Genomic DNA, 21,688 nt, shown 5'->3' with positions numbered 1-21,688 from the left:
TATGACTGTTAATAATATGAGAATCATCTAATTTACTAACATGCACAAGGGTGTAAGATCCTCAAGGGCATAAGATTTGCTTTTTAAACGATGAACTCATAGGATAAATAATCAGTTGATTTTATGGACACAGTGTGTGGGAAACAGGGAACATCCTGTACTGCTGAGATTCTTTGTAACACATAAAAAGACAAATAGTAATTTGGTCCTCTACTTCTGAAAACTTGAAAACGTGTTTTTTGGGGTGGCTTTTTTGGGAATGCTACGAACATACCTAAGGTTTCCTTGGTCAATTCCATGACAAATGTTAGTGTATGTAAGTAAGAATTATAATGATTTTGACTATGAGGCTCTTATTTCAGTTTCAGGGGCGTCTGCTAGACTGCACTACAGATACCCCAGAGCATGGCACAGCCAAAGCATTTAGTGAATTTTTTGCTCAAAAAACTCAACTAGTTGAGATTCCCTTCCTCTTCCCCAAGCAACTGAACAAAGCATTACACACACATTCAATGATTGCATTAATCCTTCTATATTTTCTCAGCTGCTCTGAATTTCTATAGATACGAATTTGTATAGATGCGTAGACAGAAACTGACCTCATTTTTATCAAACTGGGTTTTTTTTTTAAACAGTTTAAAACAGATAATATAGTTTTTAGTCTGCACTGTGTCAGGCAGTGTACTAAGTGCTTTCCCTGTATTATCTCAGTTAGTACTCATAACAATCAATTAAAATTGGTTCTCATTTTCCAGATGAACGATCTTAAATATAGTGGTAATGGACCCATATCCCCCACAGTAAGGCTGGGATTCAAGCCCAGGTGTACCAAATCCCAAAGGTCACTGCGCTATCTGGCCCCTGTAATGAGGCTCATTCCCTAAAGAATACTATCACATCAAGTATAGAGACAGATGCATATATAAACCTGCTGAAATAAACAGAAGGCAAAAAATGCCACCATCCACTGGAATCTAGTTCTCCAAAAGCACAATATGCTTTTACCACACAACCCTCTACTGGTCAAGTCCCTTCCCCACACCACTGCTGCTACCCGCAAGGAGATCCCAGTACCCAGTGAGACCTTTGAGTGTAGTACAAAAGGAGAAGTAGATCTTCCTTTATTTGTCAGATGTATTATTAAAAATCACATCTTAAATTCAAACAGATAAATAACTACTGCTCCTTTAGTATTAAAAAATTAATAAGATTCCACACTAACATGATTTAATATTCTACAGCATAGTCTGAGTTTTATTAAAGGAGATCAGCCTACTGCTAGGAAAATCACAGAATCACAGAATTGTACAGCACTCGAGAAAATGCAGGCTAACCCATCACTTCACAGATTTAGCAAGGCTAAGTGACTTGCCCAATGCCAGACAATTAATCAGTGACTACAACTGTAACATTTCTGAATCTTAAGTCTCTTGTCTTTGGGCCTATTTCAACTAGAAGTGGGGACCTTTATTCTGAGATAAGAAACTATAGTAGGGAAGTCATGCATGCGTGACAAGGAGCCTAAAGGTACTTAACAATCTAAAAAAAGTTAAAAAATCTTTGATCACATTCGGGATTCTGGAGGAAAAACCCCTCAGTTCTAAAAGCAAATCTATATCAAGGTAATGTGAGGGAAACTGAATAGGCATTATACTTTTAAATAAATGTATCACTGAGTCTGAGTCATATTCAATAATATTTGTTTAACAAGTTAAACCTAAAATCTGCTGACATTACACCTCCCTGAGGTTCCATTTGGTTATGTCAGAAAGAAAGGTGATTTTACTTACTGCAGCTTGCTGTTGTTTCAATTTGTCTCTGTATTCCTCTAATTCTTGCAAATTGAGAACAGGAGGGAGTTTCTAAAAAAATACCCATAAATGAAGAGTAAAAAATAGTTTAACTTGGTTTCATTTACCTGCATATCTCTGACTTACAAACTATAATCTGTGCATGTAAAACAATGTCTCATCCCACTCCCATACACTCTTCTTGGCCTCCCCACTTTCCCCTCTAGATTTCAGACACAAAAGCTGCCATATGTTTGTTGCCCAACCCTCTGGGGTTCAAGTTCCATCCTTCACTCATAGGACAGGAGAATGGGAGAAGAAAGTTCCACATCCTAACCTCCCCCTCTGCCAACCACAGGTATATCCCTACTTGTCTATGACAGAATTCAAAACATACTTCCCCTCTGAAGAACTAGGAACTAAGCACTACAGTGTGACAGTGACAGCTGCAGGAGTACATTCTAGATTCCACATCAGCTTTCAGAAGACAGGATGGGAAACTAACAAAAGTGCGTACCGATCTGTCTATGAGAAACTCCAAGTTTCAGTCAATGGATTGATGAAACTTCAGAATGAGAGCGGGCTGTGTACACAGTGCATATAAAGCATGTATGCATACTGCATTTGGTTTCATCTAAAACAAGATTTTACTGTTCTTTTTTGAATTTCCTATAAATTTAAAATGCCAATATTATAAACATCATGGCATAGGGGTCTTTATCATGGCATCATGGCTATAAATAAAGATACATTCATGGTTAAAAGTCTCAAAGTTTCTCTAAACATATTTTGATGATATAAAATAAGATAGAGGCAGCATACCAACATACTGTATGCTAACAGTTAAAAACCAAAAATACAGAAATGTTTCCTAGACCAATATTCTAGAGCTGCACTTAATTTTACACTTTCTAAAATTTCATCATTAAACAATGTGGACAGTTCAATAAATCACTATATGGTCATCATAAACCAGTCCTGGTATTAAGCAAGGAAAGGAAGGAAGAAAGGAGGGACCAACACCCCTAAAAAGCATTCAAATCTCATCTACAAATTCAGTCACTGAACAAGATCGGGTTTAAATAGGTTTTAACGAATTTTGTTTTACCTCCAGCTCATATTTAACAATATCAAATGAGTCTGTAGAAAAATATACTTGTTCAATACTATTAATTAATTCTTGTTCAGCTTGAGGGTCACTAGGCTGTTCTCGAAGTTCTCGAAATTCCTCCTTTAAGAAAAAAAAAAAATCACAATTAGAGTACTTGTACCTGTTATAATTCTACCTGCATGGAAGTAAATAATCATTTTTCTTAACAGTCACAAATCTCCTGGGAACCATTCCAAGCAAGGAGATAAATTGACAGAAAATAGGAAAGTTCATGGAAAATTAAGACTTCTAAAACACTAAAATACTAAAAACTACTCATCTACTGGAGAAAAAAATAAAACTAGCCAGTTTGAAGAGTCAGATTTTATTTTCAATTCTGTGTGTGCCAACTGGTAGGTGAAAGAAGTTTAACAAAAGGAAAAATCAAAGTGACTATGTAGTATCATCATACATACATACCACATATATATATATTTTCATCATTTGACATTCTAAAGTCTGTCCCGGCACAGATAACCAGGGACTATCTCAATGACTTGCAGGTCACAGTCAGCATTAAAACCCTGAGCAGAGCAGACATCCGTGCTAGAAATCTCACTGCTCGGCTAAGAAACACCAGCTCCAGAAAAGATGCCCAAGTTTAGCTCTGTAATCCTATGAGGCTTCCTTCAAAGTGTGCTGATAATGCAAATAATGATCTGATTATGAATCTAAAGCTTTGTATTTGATAAAACGCTTTCTTTGTAATGATAAAGAATGAAGCTTCTATGGATTTACACAACTAAAAAGAGCTTGACAGACAAATCCCTACCCCTAATGTCTGCATCCTCATCCTACGCAATTTCACTGCATAATTGAATAAACCTTCAGTTAACTGAGAAATTTCATTAATTCAAACATTCACTCTCTGCCATACTAATTAATCAACACATTATTATAGACATGTAACAATATAGTCCTTTGATTTCTGTATTCATATTAATCTTAAATACATTTAAGAACACAAAAGAAACTCATATTTAAAATAATTTTATAGTCATTAAAATATTTAACAAAAATCCTTAATAAAATAATTAATTAAATACACAGAAGTTATCATGTCAATTAGAGAACATTGTTTTCCAAACGGAAATATTCTAGATTATTTTATTGCAGGGCATAGTTTTCATTTATTAAAAAAAAACCCAGATTATATATGTTTTAGACTTTAATTTATAATTTAAATATGTAAAATTATTAATTATAAAATTATCTCCTCTTAGGTTCAAGCTAAAAGAAAATACGAGAGCAAAAAATCTGAAATTCAAGAGAATAGTTAACTGTTTATATTTAAAATGCCAATAAATTTAAGAGAAGGCAAAGTCATACAAAAATCAAATCTACACATTAAAAGTGCATGGGAAAGAAAATGCCTCTTCTATATCAAAACTCACTTATAAAATTAAAAGGTCAAACACACAGTCATCAGTGATTTAGCATGCAACCAAATACTATGAGTGAAGTAGGAAATACAGCATCCTAACAGTGGGAGCTGCATTTCTGTGTGTATGTGTGTGTGTGTGTGTGTCAGGGACTTCAGGGAGAAGGGGGTTATCTTGACAACACACTAATCTGCACTGCACCCTGGACAATGACTCTGAGGAACAGACTTGGGTTAAAACCACACACTTACAGAAAGGTTTCTGAGTAGGCTACTCATGGGCAACCTCCAAGCATTTAATAAAAGTTTGAAATGAGTGAGACATGAAATGGAAAATGAGATCAGAAATTCCTGGCAATCTCCCTCCCTAAGAGTCCACAGGCATTTAGAATACTTGCCTCAGATGCTGCAAGCTGAGGCAGGGAAAAAGACCCAGGTGAGGATATAGCAATGCTGCCTTCTTAGGAATTTCACAGCACAACTAACAAACAAATGTAGTTGGTACCATTCCAAAAAAAGAAAAAAAAAAAGATTATAAAAATTGCTAAGATTGAAAATATCAAGTACAAAGTCAAGCAAAAAATTCAAATAGACTGCAATGAATGAACCCTTTCATCTTAAATATAGAAATGCCAATGACATATAACTCCATGCTGAGGTTCTCCATATACTACCTAATTAACTGATCTAAAGATAAAGACCCTTAGGTTTTAGGTGTGACTCTGGTATTAACTTGGACAACTTAGTCTCTCTGCACCTCATTTTTTTCACCTGTAAAGGACATATACACAAACACACACACACAGTGACAGTGAAACAAATATCCAAAGTTATTAAGAATGTCAAAGGGAAAACATGATTGCATTTATAAATATCTCACAAGTGTACATTTCACAAATGTAATGAATCTGTAAAAAGAGTACAATCTGTATATGTATAGAAAAGGTCAAGTGCCATTCCTTCTTGGAGAACTAAGCAATTATATCACAGTGAGCAGACAAACCCGTATAATTTCAAAGAACAGACACATAACACTTGACACTCTAAGTAACCTAGACTAAAAAGAGCGATAACACCAACACAGGCAGAGAAAGAAACATAGCACACAAAGTAGAATTCAATCCAAAACAAATGCCCAAACTATATCCCCATAAAATATCCTCTCCTTTCGGACAACTTAGTGGCTCCTGTGTGAAAATATATACCTGAACTCATTTAGACAAACTCCATTCTAACTAGATGCTGATCACTTTATTCCTTTTAATCCCATGGCACCTGAAGGCTGCAAGACTCTCTACCTGATCATTCTCCACATGTTTCACTTTTAGTGCTCCCTGCTCAATCCAATAACGCCTTTTGAGAGCTGAGATTTCTCCTTACTCTCCATCATTATGCTCTCTACTACCAAGGCACACTGTAGGTAACAATCACTGATCTAACTAAAAAAAATTAATTTACACAAAAAGAACAAAAAGAAAAGACATTATGTTGTTTTGATAGTCAAAACTTTCCACAAACCCCTAATAAAGGATCTCTTTCTTCTAACTAGAAATAACAAAAAATGTTAAGTGGTTTTAGGGATACTTAAAGCATGTAAATTAGAAAAATAAACAGAAACAGCAAGATCCTATATTCTTACCACAATTACCCCATAATTTTGGCATTAACAAACTGGTTTCCTCAAATTGGAGATGCAGAAAAATACATAATTCTTCACCTAAAACCAATTTTGCAAGCCAATATATATGTATGAGGCAAAATTCTACATAAAATGAACAAAAGATTTCCTATAAAAAACTTTAAAAGGCAAAATCAGGGGACCAGGATAACAAATGAAATTACTTATACTATATTAAAATATGTGATTTCTTTTAAAGTTACAAAATATTCAATAAGCCAAGTTTGAGAATCAAATATTTCAGTCTTACAGACTGCTATTATAAAAAACCTTTAAAGAATTTTATAATAAATTCTAAGTCAAATAGTAACTAATAAATATGTTATCATTGATGTGGTATTAATGCTCTATAAAACTTGAAAATCCAAAAATAATATATCAACTATAGATCATCAAAATTTGCCACAACTTTCTCATTAATGGTAATCAACTATACTTAAAATAAAAAGTACATTGCTTACTCCAAAATTAAAACTGAAGAAAAACCACAATTAAGGTAATGAATTTAAATGTAAAGGGGATAAAAATAAAAATACAATGGCAAAAAAGAACAAATCAAGTCTCTCTTCCATACTATCATTAGGAAATAACTTGCTACTTTCAAAGCTCTCTTATCATACCTTTCTCAAATGAATCATGTATTTCGATTTAACATTTTTTAAAAATTCCCACTATGTAAGAATTCCCTATACTAGTTCATACAGAAACAAAGTTGAGTAAAAAAAATAGCTGAAGTAATAAGAGAGTTCAAATGAATAAGCAATGCCCCTGCAAGGCAGAACACAAGGGAGAACAAACAAAACCCACAGCATCAAAGGGCAGTGAGTTCACATTAGATGGAAGAGGTGCCATTTAGAGAACAGGTGAAATTTCAAATTTGAGAAATTGGGGGAAATAAGGAAACAAATACGAAGCAAAGCACAAGTAAGAACTGTAGCGGGAAAGCATACAACAGGTTAAATGACAGAAGGTAGCTTCACAGGGTAGCAAAATGTCAGGAGGAGCATCTACATGTATACCAAGAGGCAATAAAATGCAACAAAAGAGATGTTTTTTTAAAATATTTTATTTATTTATTTGACAGAGATCACAAGTAGCCAGAGAGGCAGGCAGAGAGAGAGGAGGAAGCAGGCTCCCCACGGAGCAGAGAGCCCAATGCGGGGCTCGATCCCAGGACTCCGGGATCATGACCCGAGCCGAAGGCAGAGGCCTTAACCCACTGAGCCACCCAGGCGCCCCAAAAGAGATTTTTTTTAATCCAATATATTTTTATATATCCTAGAACCATCTTTTTCCTTTACTAAAAATGAAATATCTTAACACATATCACTGTGCCAGATGCTATATGAAAAAAGTAAGCATAAATATGCAATATTTTCTTAACGTAATAAACCAAGCAGGATTACTTTAGGCAAGTGGTAGAAAACAAAGAAGTTAGTCAATATTTTAGAGGCTGTCTTTTCAGCAGTCACAATACACTGTAGGATTGCATCTAATTCTACCTATCCTATTTTTTTCCACTCTGATCAGCTCTCAGATAAAGCTGTATGAACATACATACTAAATGCACATCATCAAGATAACTTTATGAAAAATGAAGAAAAACAATCATAACAGAAATTTAAGTGAACATCTTTGTTTTAGCCAAGTCATTTTTCCTCTCAACATAACAACAAAAGGTTTTATGAGAACTGGGGATTCAAGTCTATAAAACAATTGGAGCCCTCAACTGTAAGGTGTTATAAAACATTTCCAGTGTATTTATGGTTTCTAAGAACTAGGCTATAACTTTGCAAAGCAACTTCCCACTTAAGAGTTCAGCTCTTAAGGGAATGTATTCAAATTCAGGACAAAAAAAAGAAAAAAAAAAGACTAAATTTTGCACTTAACCACTACTTTTAAATTATACAAAATACCACACATATTTAAAATGGCATTTTAATTCAAGTTCAAATCTTTAAATTTAACAAGTGAGTTAGGACAACGTCACAGTTCTTCTTACCATTTCTAAACTCGATTTTCTCTTTAATTTTCAAAAGCAATTTAACCGAATTTTTTAAATCACAGAACGGCTTGGAAACTTATTTACAATAGTAGGTTTATTCAAACAAAAAAGATAAATGCAAAAATCTTCATTTCATAGGTCCAGTTTTAAAACCCCCGAAAATGTATAGAATTAAAAAAAAAGAAATGCAAAACAATTTCCATTTCTGTACGTAGTTTATCAGACTACAGTTCACATTACAGTCCTGAATGGCAGAACGCATTGTGTTGAGAGGGAGTGAGGAAGGAAAAAAAAGAAATTTTATTCTTATAAAGCATGAATTGGGGTTTGCCAAGACAAATCTTATCAAAGGTTTTTTTTCTTACTGTTTGCATTTCTTTGTCAATCAACATAAAAAAGCTATTCTGCTATAATAAATGCAAAAAATAATTACAGTTTTATCAAAGTTACTATCACATTAGAGATTTAAATGAGAGCAAAAAATGTTTAACTACCAAAATCTATAGAGTTAGAACAAAAATATGAAGTTTTCAAAATTCAATCAGTATTATAAAAATCATAAATCACTGCACAAAAATAAGTTTTGTTTCCAAATGAAACAGGATTCAAGATCAGATACCCTAAAACCATACATACGACATATAAATTTGTAATGAATTGCCAGATGTCGGATTACGTGGGGAAATAGTACATTTTCTTAAAATTCCACTAGAACAACAATAATGATCCATCAAAGCACCCGGCTCATCATCCATTTGTTTGTGTGTTTTAAATAAAACAGTTTTTAAAGCCAACCAGGTTTTTTTTTTTTTTTTTTTAGGCTTTCAGTGCCATCTAGTGGAATACTGGCGAGGTTACAATTTGAGGTTTCCATAAAAAGATTCACAGATTTTTCTAGAAGGTTATTAAAGTGGAATTCTCTTAATCCAGCTTTATAGCATATTTAAGTGATTGAAATAATGTACTTTAATCACTTTTTATGCAAAAAATCATCTAAATAAACACATTTGTTTTTAAAGAAGAAGATCATGAATAAGAATTGATTTTATAAATAGAAATATACCTATTAACAGATACTAAAAACACAAAATTATAAAGCAAATCTTTCATATGTGATACTCTGCCAAATATTTTTATTTACTTCTCTTACTCAACAGTTATATTTTTAACAGGTATTTTTCTAAATTTATGTCTATGAAAAGGAAAACATTAAAAATAATAGCTTAAGAGACATCAAAAAAAATTTTTTTTTCTAAATCTGTCTTTAAAATATTTCTTAACCTCAGTGAGAAACATTAAGCTGTCTGCCACATGCCTGTCCATTTGGACATTAATACTAAAGAAAGGCACGTCACAAACTGAAGTAAAGAGGGAGAAGTCCAGTGAATAGTCTAGATTCTGTTTTTCTGTTTTTATTTTAGTTTTAAAAATACCTCATCAGATCCACTCTCCAAAAGAAGAAATATTATTTATTTTGAAAAAAGATATCACACCTTCAACTCAGCATCTAGAAACCACAGTCTTTCCAATACCTTTACCTTCCACGTCCAATAAAATCCTCAGTCCTAAATTCTGCTTTTAAATCCTCTCTCAAATTTAACCCTTCTTCATTTCCTAAACTTCGTGTTCCCATCTTCTTTTCAATCACATAGTTAAGACAATTTCCCTTTCACAAGCTCAATGTTTACCTCAACACCTGAACCTAGCTCTCCAGACTCTGACTCCAACACACTTTCCTCATATCTTGGTAAAGTTCTGAAAACCAAGCTCTGTAGTTAGTGTGTGGTTTTAGGATTCTTTCCATGGATGCTAAAACGTCAAGTCAAATCCATTTAACTTACTTCACAGAAGCATTTTATAAGCAAGAAAACATTCTGCACAAACTCCCAGAATGCTATATAAGAGAAGGTACTCGGTAATATTTGCGGAATGCATTAAGTATGCAAACAAAAATACTTCCTTATATTTAGACAAATATGACTGCAACAGACATTCCTTTTGTTCCCTTGGCCTATATTTTTCTTTAATGAAAAAAAATCAAAGGCATAGCTAAACCAATCACGTAATACCAAACCTAGCTGACTCCTATTTGTATTTATGAGTTAGTAAAATTAGGGTCTTAAAAAGAAACAAACAAAAAAACTTTATCTTTAAAGAATAATATGAGAAGGCAGGGGCTCAGAAAAAATAAAATATTATTAGTATTCTTTTTATCAGTACTCTTTTTATGATATATAACCATTATGAGAGAACTATGGAAAGTGTTTACTTAAAGTTAAGATACAAACATAAGGTTCTGAATACTAATTTTTTTTTAAAGAGTTTATTTATTTATTTATTTGACACAGAGACAGAGATGACAAGTAGGCAGACAGGCAGGCGGGGGTGGGGGGGTGGGCAGCAGGCTCCCCGCTGAGCAGAGAGCCCAATGTGGGGCTCGATCCCAGGACCCCGAGATCATGACCCGAGCTGAAGGCAGAGGCTTAACCCATTGAGCCACCGAGGCGCCCATGAATACTGATATTTTTAATCAGGATTCAACATACACTCTCAAATACAATCCTAATAAGTTCTGTAACTTAAACCCTGTGGCTATTGAGATTATTATATATAATAATAATAAATTTTGGTCTCAAGTCTTAAGTCTTATAACCAATTAAGTAAAAACCTTTCACATCATTCAAAAAGTACAAATCTCTTTAAATGGGTAACATATTTGGTCAGTAAATACTATATAGATTAATTACTTATATCCTTACCTCAGCATGGAAATCCCATTAATCCGAAATACAAAATAATCCATTTCCCAGGAATGAAATTTTAGGTCATCACTAACTCTTTACTATTTCCCACCAAAACTGTCCAAAGAACTTCAAAAATTTTTGTCTACAACAGTTCCTGTGGTCCCCCTTTCTCTGTTCTTGTCATCATGCCCTCCACTTGGCAAAAGGTTCCCAAACACTGCTCACACTGGGGTCACCTGGGGATCACTAAACTTTACTGCTGACACCTGGCTCCACCTGACTTAATTAGAATTTGACAGGGCCTGGTTAATAGTGATTCTAATATGCAGCAAAGCTTGTACACCACTGACATTGGCTCTGAACAATTTAAGCTAAGATTTTGGAACTCTCTCTCAAAGTTTCCTTTTCTACAGAAAGTTCTGAAAAGACTCCTGATTTTTTTTCTATTTTCTCCGCCAAAATTCCAAATTTCCAGTATATGGATCATTATTTGACTCACGTCTTAAAATAGGAGAGAGCGTCATCCTGTCCATAAAATGCAGAAATTGTAATAGATGATTTCTAAGGTTTCTTCCCACTCAGAATTTATATAGTTCTCAAAGAAACAAACAAACAAACAAACAAAAAACAAAAAACAATCAACAGTCCTTTCTGGATTCTCAATCACACCTAATGCCCTTCAGTTTTCCTTCACCATCCTCCTCTTTCTCATGAGTTGCACCCATATGAAATTTGCCAATATTAGATTATTTTTAACCTAAAGAAACAGCCATTTCCCATGATTCATCCAATATTTCCCTTCTATTTATTCTTTATACCAGAACTTTTAAAAAAGATTCATTTATTTGGGGCGCTTGGGTGGGTTAGGGCCTCTGCCTTCTGCTCAGGTCGTGATCTCAGGGTCCTGGGATTGAGCCCCGCATCGGGCTCTCTGCTGGGCAGGGAGCCTGCTTCCCCCCTCACCTCTCTGCCTGCCTCTCTGTCTACTTGTGATCTCTCTCTGTCAAATAAATAAAATAAATAAAATCTTTAAAAAAAAGATTCATTTATTTGAGAGCAAAAGAGATTTAAGAGAGAGAGAGCATATAAGCGGGGGTAGGAGCGGAGGGGGAGATAGCGGGGGAGAGTGGGAGAGAGAGGGAGAGAGAATATCTCCGGCCAACTTTCCACTGAGTGTAAGCCAGACTTGGGACTTGATCCCATAACCCTGAGATCATGACCTGACCTGAAATCTAGAGTCAGACGCTTAACCAACTGAACCACCCAGGTGTCCCAAACCAGAACCTTTAACATAACACAATCCAAGCTAAACTATTTCTTTCTTGATAATCCCACTGAAATCTCAATTCCTTATTACAACTTAGACATTATAACAAGAAAGGGAAGAAATGGGTCCATACCTAAAGACCAAGGATGATTTAAAAAAAAAAAAATGTTCTATATACATATACTTGAGTGAGTTAGAGCTATTAGATGAAGTTAATGTTTAAAAGTTTTGCTATACAAGTATTTACACTGACTACTTAAATAGCATAAGTTGGGTTTATTTTTTACTTCCTGCATTAGAATATCAGGGGAACCCAAACTAACACAGTGAGGCTTTTATTATTATTATTATTCCTATTGAGTGGTACAACTGACATGCAACATTATATTAGTTTCATAATGATTCAATATTTATATACATGATCCTCACAATAAGTTAGTTAACATCCACCACATACAGAATTTTTTTTCTTAGATGAGAACTTTAAGATCTATTCTGTTAGCAACTTTAAAATATGCAATAGAGGGGCAACTGGGTGGCTCAGTTGGTTAGGCAGCTGCCTTCAGCTCAGGTCAGGATCCCAGGGTCCTGGGATCAAGCCCTGAATCGGTTCCCTGCTCAGTGGGGAGCCTGCTTCCCCCTCTCCCTGTGCCTGCCTCTCTGCCTACTTGTGCTCTGTCAAATAAATAAATAAAATCTTTTAAATAAATAAATAAAATATGCAATACAGTATTATTACCTATGGTCACCATGCTGTATATTAGATCCCAATGACTTATTTATTCTGTAACTGGCAATTTATACCTTTTGACCCCTTCACCATTTTGCCCCCTCCCCACTGCCTCCAGTAGCCACCAATTCATTCTCTGTATCTATGAGCTGGTTTCTGTTTTGTTTTTTTTTTTTAGATTCCACATATAAGTGAGATCATATAGTATTTGATCATACGGTGTTTCTCTGACTTATTTCACTCAGCAAAATGCCTTCAAGGTCTATCCTACGTGTGCATGCATGCGAGCATGCACGCGCGCGCGCACACACACACAACACACACACTTTCTTTATCCATTCATCCATCTATGAATACTTTAGGTTATTTCCATGTCTTGGCTGTTGTAAATAATGCTGCAATGAACATGGGGATGAATATATCTTTTCAACTTACCGTTTTCATTTTCTTTGTAAGTGGAATTGCTGGGTAATATGGTAATTATATTTATAATTTTTTCTGTTAAATTCTCTATATTATTATCTATTTTTAATTTTTTGAGGCACCTCTATACTGTTTTCCATAGTGGCTGTACCAATTTATATTCCCATTAACAGCATACAAGGGCTCCTTTTTCTCCATATCCTCAGCAACTTGCTACTTTTTTGTCTTTTAGATAACAGACAATATAACAAGTATACATTAAGTTAAAAAAATATCTACCCAAGTGAAGCTATTAGGTAGCTTGCTTTTCAAACCTAGTATTTTACTGTAAGCATTTTCTCTGCAATACACTTTACTAAGTTTAAATCCCAAACTTCAGAATAATTTATAGAATTTAATACCATTTTTGAAAAAGGAGAAATGGAGAAGAGAGGAACCTACACTGACTACTCCATATGAAAGAGCCTCTGGCTTCAGAGTTCAACTCATCACCTTATTTCCTTTATAGTATCTGTCATACTTTGCAATCACCTTGTTTACTGCCTATCTTCCCTCCACTTACCCACCACCAGGCTAACCCATCCAATGCCCCGAGCTTAATCATCACCTGAAGCATTTGCATTTGCTGACCTTGTAATCCCAAACTGACCTCTACCAGGAGCCAGTCATCTCCCATCACACACTACAGGCCACAGATGGGGCTGCGGTGGTGGGGGGGGGACAGCGAGAAGATTGGGTAATGAGATCATTATAAATTCACCACTTACCCCTACTGGAAAACATCAAGGTGCCTGGTTTAAAGGCAACAAAAGTTCGCCCAAGTTTTAAAAACAACAGTAAGTTCTTATGCAATACGTTCATGTATTTTTTAAAGAGCCTCACTCATCAATTTTACACTGGTTTTGAAACATCAAATGCAATTTAATTCAAGGCATGTTCATAACGCATGATCTGTTTTCTTGAGTCAAAGAAATAAAAAGAATTATTTGTCAATTAGGATTTATGGTTATTACTTAGTTCCCAATTTCATCAGATGCAACAATCTTTTATAACATCATGCAAAACTGTTCAAAATGCCTCTTTAAGCTTTTTCTCTGAGTCATTTCATGCAAATGGGCTGGTTAGAGATTTACCACATTTGGAGAATATGTTTGGGTCTGGCCCAAAATTAAAGCTAAGCTATAAATACAAAATTCGCATTAGGAGGTAAGGCTCCTCATAGGGGCGGGAGATCACTCTCCTGAGCAGCAGAAACTAAGACATCATTTCAGGACTTATAATTCTAAGAGAAACAAGCCCTATGTATTAAGATGCCAGATGCAGGAAACAAACAGTACTTCCAAATATGATCCTCAAATTGAAAATCACAAGAGCAGACATTCAGAGGAAGACACTGTGATCTGTAATGGAGCTGCTATTCGCGGAGGTAGCTCCAAGTAGCAACACCCCAGAGTGAGAAACAGCAGGGATTTTTTTTTTTTTTTTAACAATGGTTAATAATTCTCCTGAGGGAAAGGCAGCTAGCTTTCAAATAAATCTATTAAATTTGTAAACTGAGAAATTAACATAAATCAGGGGATTAAAATCTAAGATATCTACAACTTAGTATAAATTATGCTTTAGCTACTTAAAAATCTGCTCCATAAAAAACATGATTAACGATGATTTTTGACTCATGGTGTTACAGCATAAAAAGTATATTATTGCATTTTATTTCTCCAAATCACAGCAGAAAAATCAATTAAGTTTCACATACATACATAGATATGTGTGTGTAAAAAACTGCTTTCAGGCTAAGAAGCTGATACCATAATAAACTCTAAATTTATCAATTTTGCATTTTCTGCTTCACTATAAAGAATCATACTGCATCCCAATGAGTAATGAAGGCAAAAACAAGCCCCAAGCCTACTATACTATAAAAATTTACTTAGCTTAATCATAACTACCATCTGCCAGTGGGAAGGAAAGCTTCTGTGAATCAATTATTATCCAAAGGCAATATTATTTATTAAGGAAGTGAAAAGTCACGTTCACACATGCAGATCAATACCTTTCCAGGGACCCGGAGACTCTCAATGGCACCAAGATCACTAAGGCTTTCTGGAGGGCTTTTCAGACCCTTAAAAAAAGTAATAATAAAATAAAAAGAATTTTAATTATGCTACAGAACTGTAAAATGACAGAACATACTTATTTAAAATAGAAGTCACCATTTTAAAAATAGAAAATTTCCAGCTTTAAAATACACAGAACATATATTCTAAAAACAACTGTCACTTAATACATATAATACTACTATTAAATCAAGTAAATATGTACTTTTGGAAGTTCAGAAGTATTAGATGGCAGCTTCACAACTAATGATTGAAGTCTAACTTAACCATGGTTTAAAAACAACCGAAAGAAAAGAATATTGGGTGACAGAAAGCATTATGGAAGCACTTATATCTTAATCATTATCAAATTAACCTGATAACAAGAACCAAGTAAGATGATTCTCTAATATAATACACCAACCAGCTGAGCTAATCAAAGACTTTTAAATAATGCTAATTGCTTAATTAATACACAAATACCCTTGATTCTACCAGATAATTTCTCACCAATATACCCAATGTAACTGCATAACTGGAACTTAAATCTCACGTCTTACTGCTTTCTACTGTTCTTTAGCTCCTGGTACCCAATAATTTCTACATTCAAATCAACTGAGGAATTCTGAAACTCTCATTTGAACCAAGGAAAGTTATCAAGACAGAAAGAAGTTAGCAATCTCATTTTCTTTGAAAGCCTCTTTTTAAATATGGGCTATTCAAAGCGAGATGATTTTTTTTTATATTTTATTTATTTATTTATTTGACAGAGAGAGAGAGAGATCACAAGTAGGCAGAGAGGCAGGCAGAGAGAGAGGAGGAAGCAGGCTCCCTGCTGAGCAGAGAGCCCGATGCGGGGCTCGATCCCAGGACCCTGAAATCATGACCTGAGCCGAAGGCAGAGGCTTTAACCCACTGAGCCACCCAGGCGCCCTAAATATGGGCTATTCAAAGCAGATACCTAAAGTCCCTGTAATATTAGTCTGTAAACAAAATTAGCTGGTACATAAATTTGAAGAGCCTTTTTGTCCTTTAGATGCCCTATATTGGCCCTCTGATGTCCTCAGTAACCAAAACATAGGGCATACTTAGGTTATCTATTTGAGACATATAGCAGAAGTTGCTTATTTTTAAATTATAGAGCTATGTATTTTATCTTTCCTATTACAAGATATGACCTGTCATTACAATTTTTTAAGACAAGGTGCTTTGCCTCACCCCCAAGTATTCCATTACTCCCAGGGCACTCCACCCAGGTTTCTCTCACTTTCATTCTCTCTCATATTCTCTCTCTCTATCCCTCTTCCTCTCCCTCTCACACAAACACACACAAATACGTGCACACACGAGTGCAAAACTTCATAATTTGATTCAAAATCATGACCACCCCAAAATATATTTTTTAAAATATAACTGCCATGCCCTTTTTTAAAAAAGGCTTATTTGAGAGAGAGGGAGCCTGCACAGGGGGAGGAGCAAGGAGAGAGAGAGAGAGAGAAAACAAGTCCCAAGCAGATTCCACAGAGTGCAGACCCCAACACAAGACTCAAACTCACGACCCTGAGATCATGACCTGAGCCAAAACCAAGGATGCTTAACCTACTGCGCCACCCAGGTGCCCCTGCCACGCCTTTTGAACAAACATTTTTAAAACTATAGATGTGTTTAACCAATCTAACAAATTCTTGGAGGATTATACCACAGGTAATTTTCTTTCTCCCCAGAGCTACTTGATAAAGAAACCAATGCCTGAAATGTAAAGAAGTAATGTATACCAATACATAGGAAAAGGCCTTACTCCAAATGAGTCACCCCATACAATAATAATTTGCTACTAGTATATGGCAATTTTCCACCAAATGTACAAAATAGAAGTAGTAAAAACTGGAAACCGTATTACATGTTAGGAAGTAGGGGAGCTCAGTGATTCAGGGAATGGGCTCTGTGGTCTTGAACCACTTGTCTAACCTGCCTATCTTTATATTCTAATGAATATGACAATAATGCTGAGGCCAATAATAAGTAATAACGGAGATAATGTATGTAAGAGGCCAAAATCAGTGTCTAGGATATGGCAAGCTTTCTTTAAGGGCTAACCATTATTCTGAATATTATTACTGTGATCACAGAGAAATGTTTCTCTTTTGTCAAAACAGAAATAAAGAATTACATAAATGTTCAGAGCATATCTGACATGTGTATTTTAGGATTATAGATCTTGAACCCTTTGATTAGCAATTTTATAAATTTCTACTGACAAAAATGAAGTCACGATTTTTATCCTCACTTCCCTAAAGCAGTTAAGTCATGGTTAAAACTGTGGTACTCTGCTTTTACGGAACTGAAACTTTTGCTCTAATCCTTAAACAGTATTGATGTTCTTTGGTATTTGGTATCTGTTTTAATAAATTTCTCCAGTTTAAATTTATACAAAATTCAGCACACATAATACCTGCCTCAGCACTTTATTTCTTTGCTTGAAGCAGAGTACCACTTCAGACTACTTCTGTTATGTCTACATGAATCTTCTATGTCCATTTAGGAGACCAGCAACTTATGTCCCAAAGATCAAAAGGAGCATGTGAGGTGGTTTCTGCCTCCTTCTCTTTTTCAGCAAAATTCAACATAGTGGTTTTTCTCAGTCCTCAACTTCTCTTGAACCCTAATCAGGCTTTCCTCCCCCACTACTTCATGAAAAGTGTCGCTGTCAGGTACCAGATGACCTCCATGCTGCTCAGTCCAAAGGCTCATTCTCACCTTCTGCCACCTGTCTGCAGCAGCTAACACAGCTGATCACTCCCTTCTCTTTTAAATTTTTTACTTGGCTTCCGGGACCCAGTCTACTTGGTAGTTCTCTTTATCCACTATGTATCCAACAAATATTTACTGAGCAACTGATATGGGACAGGTGATCTCTGAGATGCTGCAGTCCTCCCTTACTGGCTTCTCCTTCTCAATCAGCCTCACTAGATCTGCCTCTTTCCCTAACCTTTTAACATCGGTATCTCAAGAGTTGCAAGTGTGAACTCCTTTTTATATCCACACTCATTCCATTGGTGATCTTAGCCAGTTCAATGTGTTTGTAAGTCCCAAATTTGTATCTATATCCTGTGTTTCTCCTCAGAAATTGAGACTCTTAGCCAACTGCTTATTTTATCTAGCCACTTAAATGTCTAAAAGAGGCCTTCATATGAGCAAGTCTTAAAACTTTCTGCCTTCTTCTGTTCCTTCCTCAGCCTTACCCACTTCGTTAAATGGCAATTCCAATTGTTGAGGCCAAACAATCTGGAATCAACCCTGATGCTTCTCCTTCTCTCATAGCCCAAATCCAATTCATCAAGAAAAACTGTCGACTCTGTATCTACAGTATACCCATGATCCAACCTCTTGTCAACCCTTCCACAACTAACACTCTGGATAAGGCCCACATATTCTCTCATTCAGATTATGGCAACAGTATCCTTATTGTACTACCTGGTTTTGCTCTTTTTCCCTCTTCAAATTGTCCTTTTAAAAGAGAACAGAAAGATCTTTCTGAAGTCCATATATGTAAAATGAGATCAATCCCCTGCTTGCTATTTCAATAAAAATAGAAGCCTGGCTTTGCTATTAGTGAGAAGAAAAGTAGTAGGAGATGAGGTCAAAATGAAGTCCTGTATGACCTGGCTTCCTGCTCTCAGCCCTCTGACCTCATCCAGACCTCATCTCCTACTGTTTTCTCTTCACTTACTTTACTCCCCCTACACTGGCGTCAGACTGTTCCTCAGCCATGCTTCTGCCTCAAGGCCTCTGCATTTGCTCTTCCTTCTACCCGGAATGTTGCTTTCCAAATATCCACATGGTTCTCTCTTCCTCACTTCAGGTTTTTACCTGAATGTCACCTTCTCAGTGAGGCATTCCATGGCCACACTATTTAAGGTTATAAACGATCCCAACTTGCCAACAACTCCCAGGCCTCCCTAACTCCTCTTCTTCCTAAGCATTAATCCCTATGTTTGCCTGAGCACTTGTCTGTTTTGGTCACTGCTGCACCCCCAAACTTAGAATAGTGCCTGGCACATCGTGCTCTGTAAACATTTGTTGAATGAACTGAAAGAACAGAGGCCAGCATAATAGAGAAGGCTGAACAACAGAACTAATCTAAATAAAGAGTGCTAACAAAGCCCACCCTCGCATTCTTTTCCAAACCAAGATCCTTGCAGAGCTGAAATGCCAAAACATCTAAGTTGCACAGACTTTTCATATCGCTCCACCATAATGATATCATCAGCAAATTCTTCAGCCTCACAAAAAAGAAAAATCTTTGTGTATATTTATTTGTAATACTACTATATTTAACCCAATAATAGAGTACTAAATAAAAATCTCCATTGTTACTCTAGGCAGTACTCTACTTTCATATCTCAAAGATTAATGAAATGTGTATTAGTAATGATTAAACATGTGGAAGTCAAGCCATAAACAAACATAATGAGGATGACTTTTAAAATCTGTGTAGGGGCGCCTAGGTAGCTCAGTCAGTTAAGCATCCAACTCCTGGTTTTGGCTCAGGTCATGATCTTGGGATAATGAGATCATGCCCTAAGTCGGGCTCTGCACTCAACATGGAATCAACATGGAGACTCTCTCCCTCTTCCTCCACGCTACCCCCCCCACTCGAGCTCTCGCTCTCTCTGTAAAATAAATAAATATAACCTTTTAAAAAATCCTAGTTTTACCTCATTTTTTACACAGTATGGTTCCAGCTTTCTGTATGTGTTCTTGGGTTTTTTTCTATACCAACTAAGCACTGATTTGACCTTCTCAAGTCCAATAAGCAACTGACTGAGGCTGAAGAGTCACCATTTTCACAATTCCACTACCTTCAGGAGACCTCTGTGATCAAGCACTTCCTTGATAAGACCCAGGTGTGTTAACTCCTTTATCTCTTTTATCTTCATCATATCATATGAACATCAGCACCATGCTGACCCCATGAGATCCATGTTAGTATTCCTATATTAAAGATGTGGAAATATGGGGCACCTGGGTGGCTCAGTGGGTTAAGCCTCTGCCCTCTGCTCAGGTCATGATCTCAAGGTCTTGGGATAGAGCCCCACATCGGGCTCTCTGCTCAGCAGAGAGCCTGCTTCTCTCTCTCTCTCTCTCTCTGCCTACCTCTCTGTCTGCTTGTGATCTCTGTCTCTCAAATAAATAAATGAAATCTTAAAAAAAAAAAGAGAGAGATGTGGAAACAAATTCTCTAAAAAGTTTGGTGACTTCCTCAAGGTCACCTAGCTACGGCAGGATGGAGCAGGACCTAAACATCCTCAAGTAACAAGTGGTATAAACCCTAAAACCAGTCTCAACAAATGTGAGGGATTGTCACATACTTAAATCTTTTATTATTCACAGAACTTTCAAATTTTAGTTTCATGACATTAACAATATGATTTAAAAGGGGTAAAATAATCATGTAGGACTCATGTGTTCTTCACAGATGTCTGTAACCTATTCAGATTATCTCTCAAATAAGAGTTTAATTTGGAATTTGTAATCTCCTTCTAGTCAACAAGAAAACTCAAAATGAACCTTTCACTAAAAGATTATCCTCCGTATCTCCAAAGTTCTCAAAATTTTCTGATTTAAACTCTAAATTATACTTATATCATATAAAGGTAATAAAGAATGGCCAATTCTGGTGAAATATTAGAGTTGAATAAATAAAGGTATCTAAAACCAAGTCATAACCAGTAAGTGTGTTAAAGGAAATGCTGTCCCTTCTTCCTTGAAGGAAGCTGAGACATTATTAGGAAGTCCCTAACATTTATGAGATGAAATTTAAAAAAAAAAAAAAAAACAGCCAAAGTTTTTAATGAATAATCATTGCAGTAAAAATAAAAGGCTACTATTTTGCCATAACAATGATTTTTTTAAAAGTATCATTTCACATGCATTAACTTATTGGCAACTCATATTAGAACTGTAAGATAAGATTAACAAAATTAATTATTATTCTCATTTTCACATCTGGAAATTTGAGCTACAAGGTTTGTGAACTTGCTCAAAGTCATGGAGCTACCCATTCTGTCTTCAACTCATCCGTTTTTTTCACTCTTTCCAGTCATCTCTATTGCACAGACCTCACCTCCCTACTCAAGCCACCTGCTCACAGACGACACACATTCTAGATAAAGGGAGCCCTGCAGGGTAGCGGGGGCTGTCACTGGAACGATGGCAAGAAGGAAGGGAGACAAAGATAGCCCTTACTGAAACTTGCTCATTGACCTTATCTAAAGGAATGTTTCTGGGACGCCGCTACCTGCCTGAGCATGGCTCAGATCACAGTGGCTCAGCTGAATTTTCTAGGATGTGCCCTGGCTTCCCAGTGCCCCTGATACCTGCCACCAGCCATACCTAAGTTCTCCACCCGCCCCAGCCCAGA

General features: G+C 35.9%; 1 protein-coding gene across 1 annotated transcript in view; it reads right to left on the bottom strand.

Annotated features, from left to right (window-relative positions):
• LOC111147369 (VPS50, EARP/GARPII complex subunit) overlaps positions 1 to 21,688 on the bottom strand; it is a 125,887-nt gene that overhangs the window by 104,003 nt on the left and 196 nt on the right. Inside the window, exons 2-4 of the mRNA XM_022503373.1 lie at positions 15,222 to 15,290; positions 2,899 to 3,021; positions 1,791 to 1,862 (exon numbers count right to left, since the gene is read on the bottom strand). Of these exons, the coding sequence (XP_022359081.1) occupies positions 1,791 to 1,862; positions 2,899 to 3,021; positions 15,222 to 15,290 (264 nt within the window). The remainder of the gene's footprint in view (positions 1 to 1,790; positions 1,863 to 2,898; positions 3,022 to 15,221; positions 15,291 to 21,688) is intronic.

Source organism: Enhydra lutris, unplaced genomic scaffold (genome assembly GCF_002288905.1).
Source record: "Enhydra lutris kenyoni isolate GAN:26980312 unplaced genomic scaffold, ASM228890v2 scaffoldscaffold16, whole genome shotgun sequence".
Lineage (NCBI taxonomy): Eukaryota > Metazoa > Chordata > Mammalia > Carnivora > Mustelidae > Enhydra > Enhydra lutris.
Note: the sequence above shows the minus strand (reverse complement) of the source record. Positions and strands in the feature narration are given on the sequence as shown.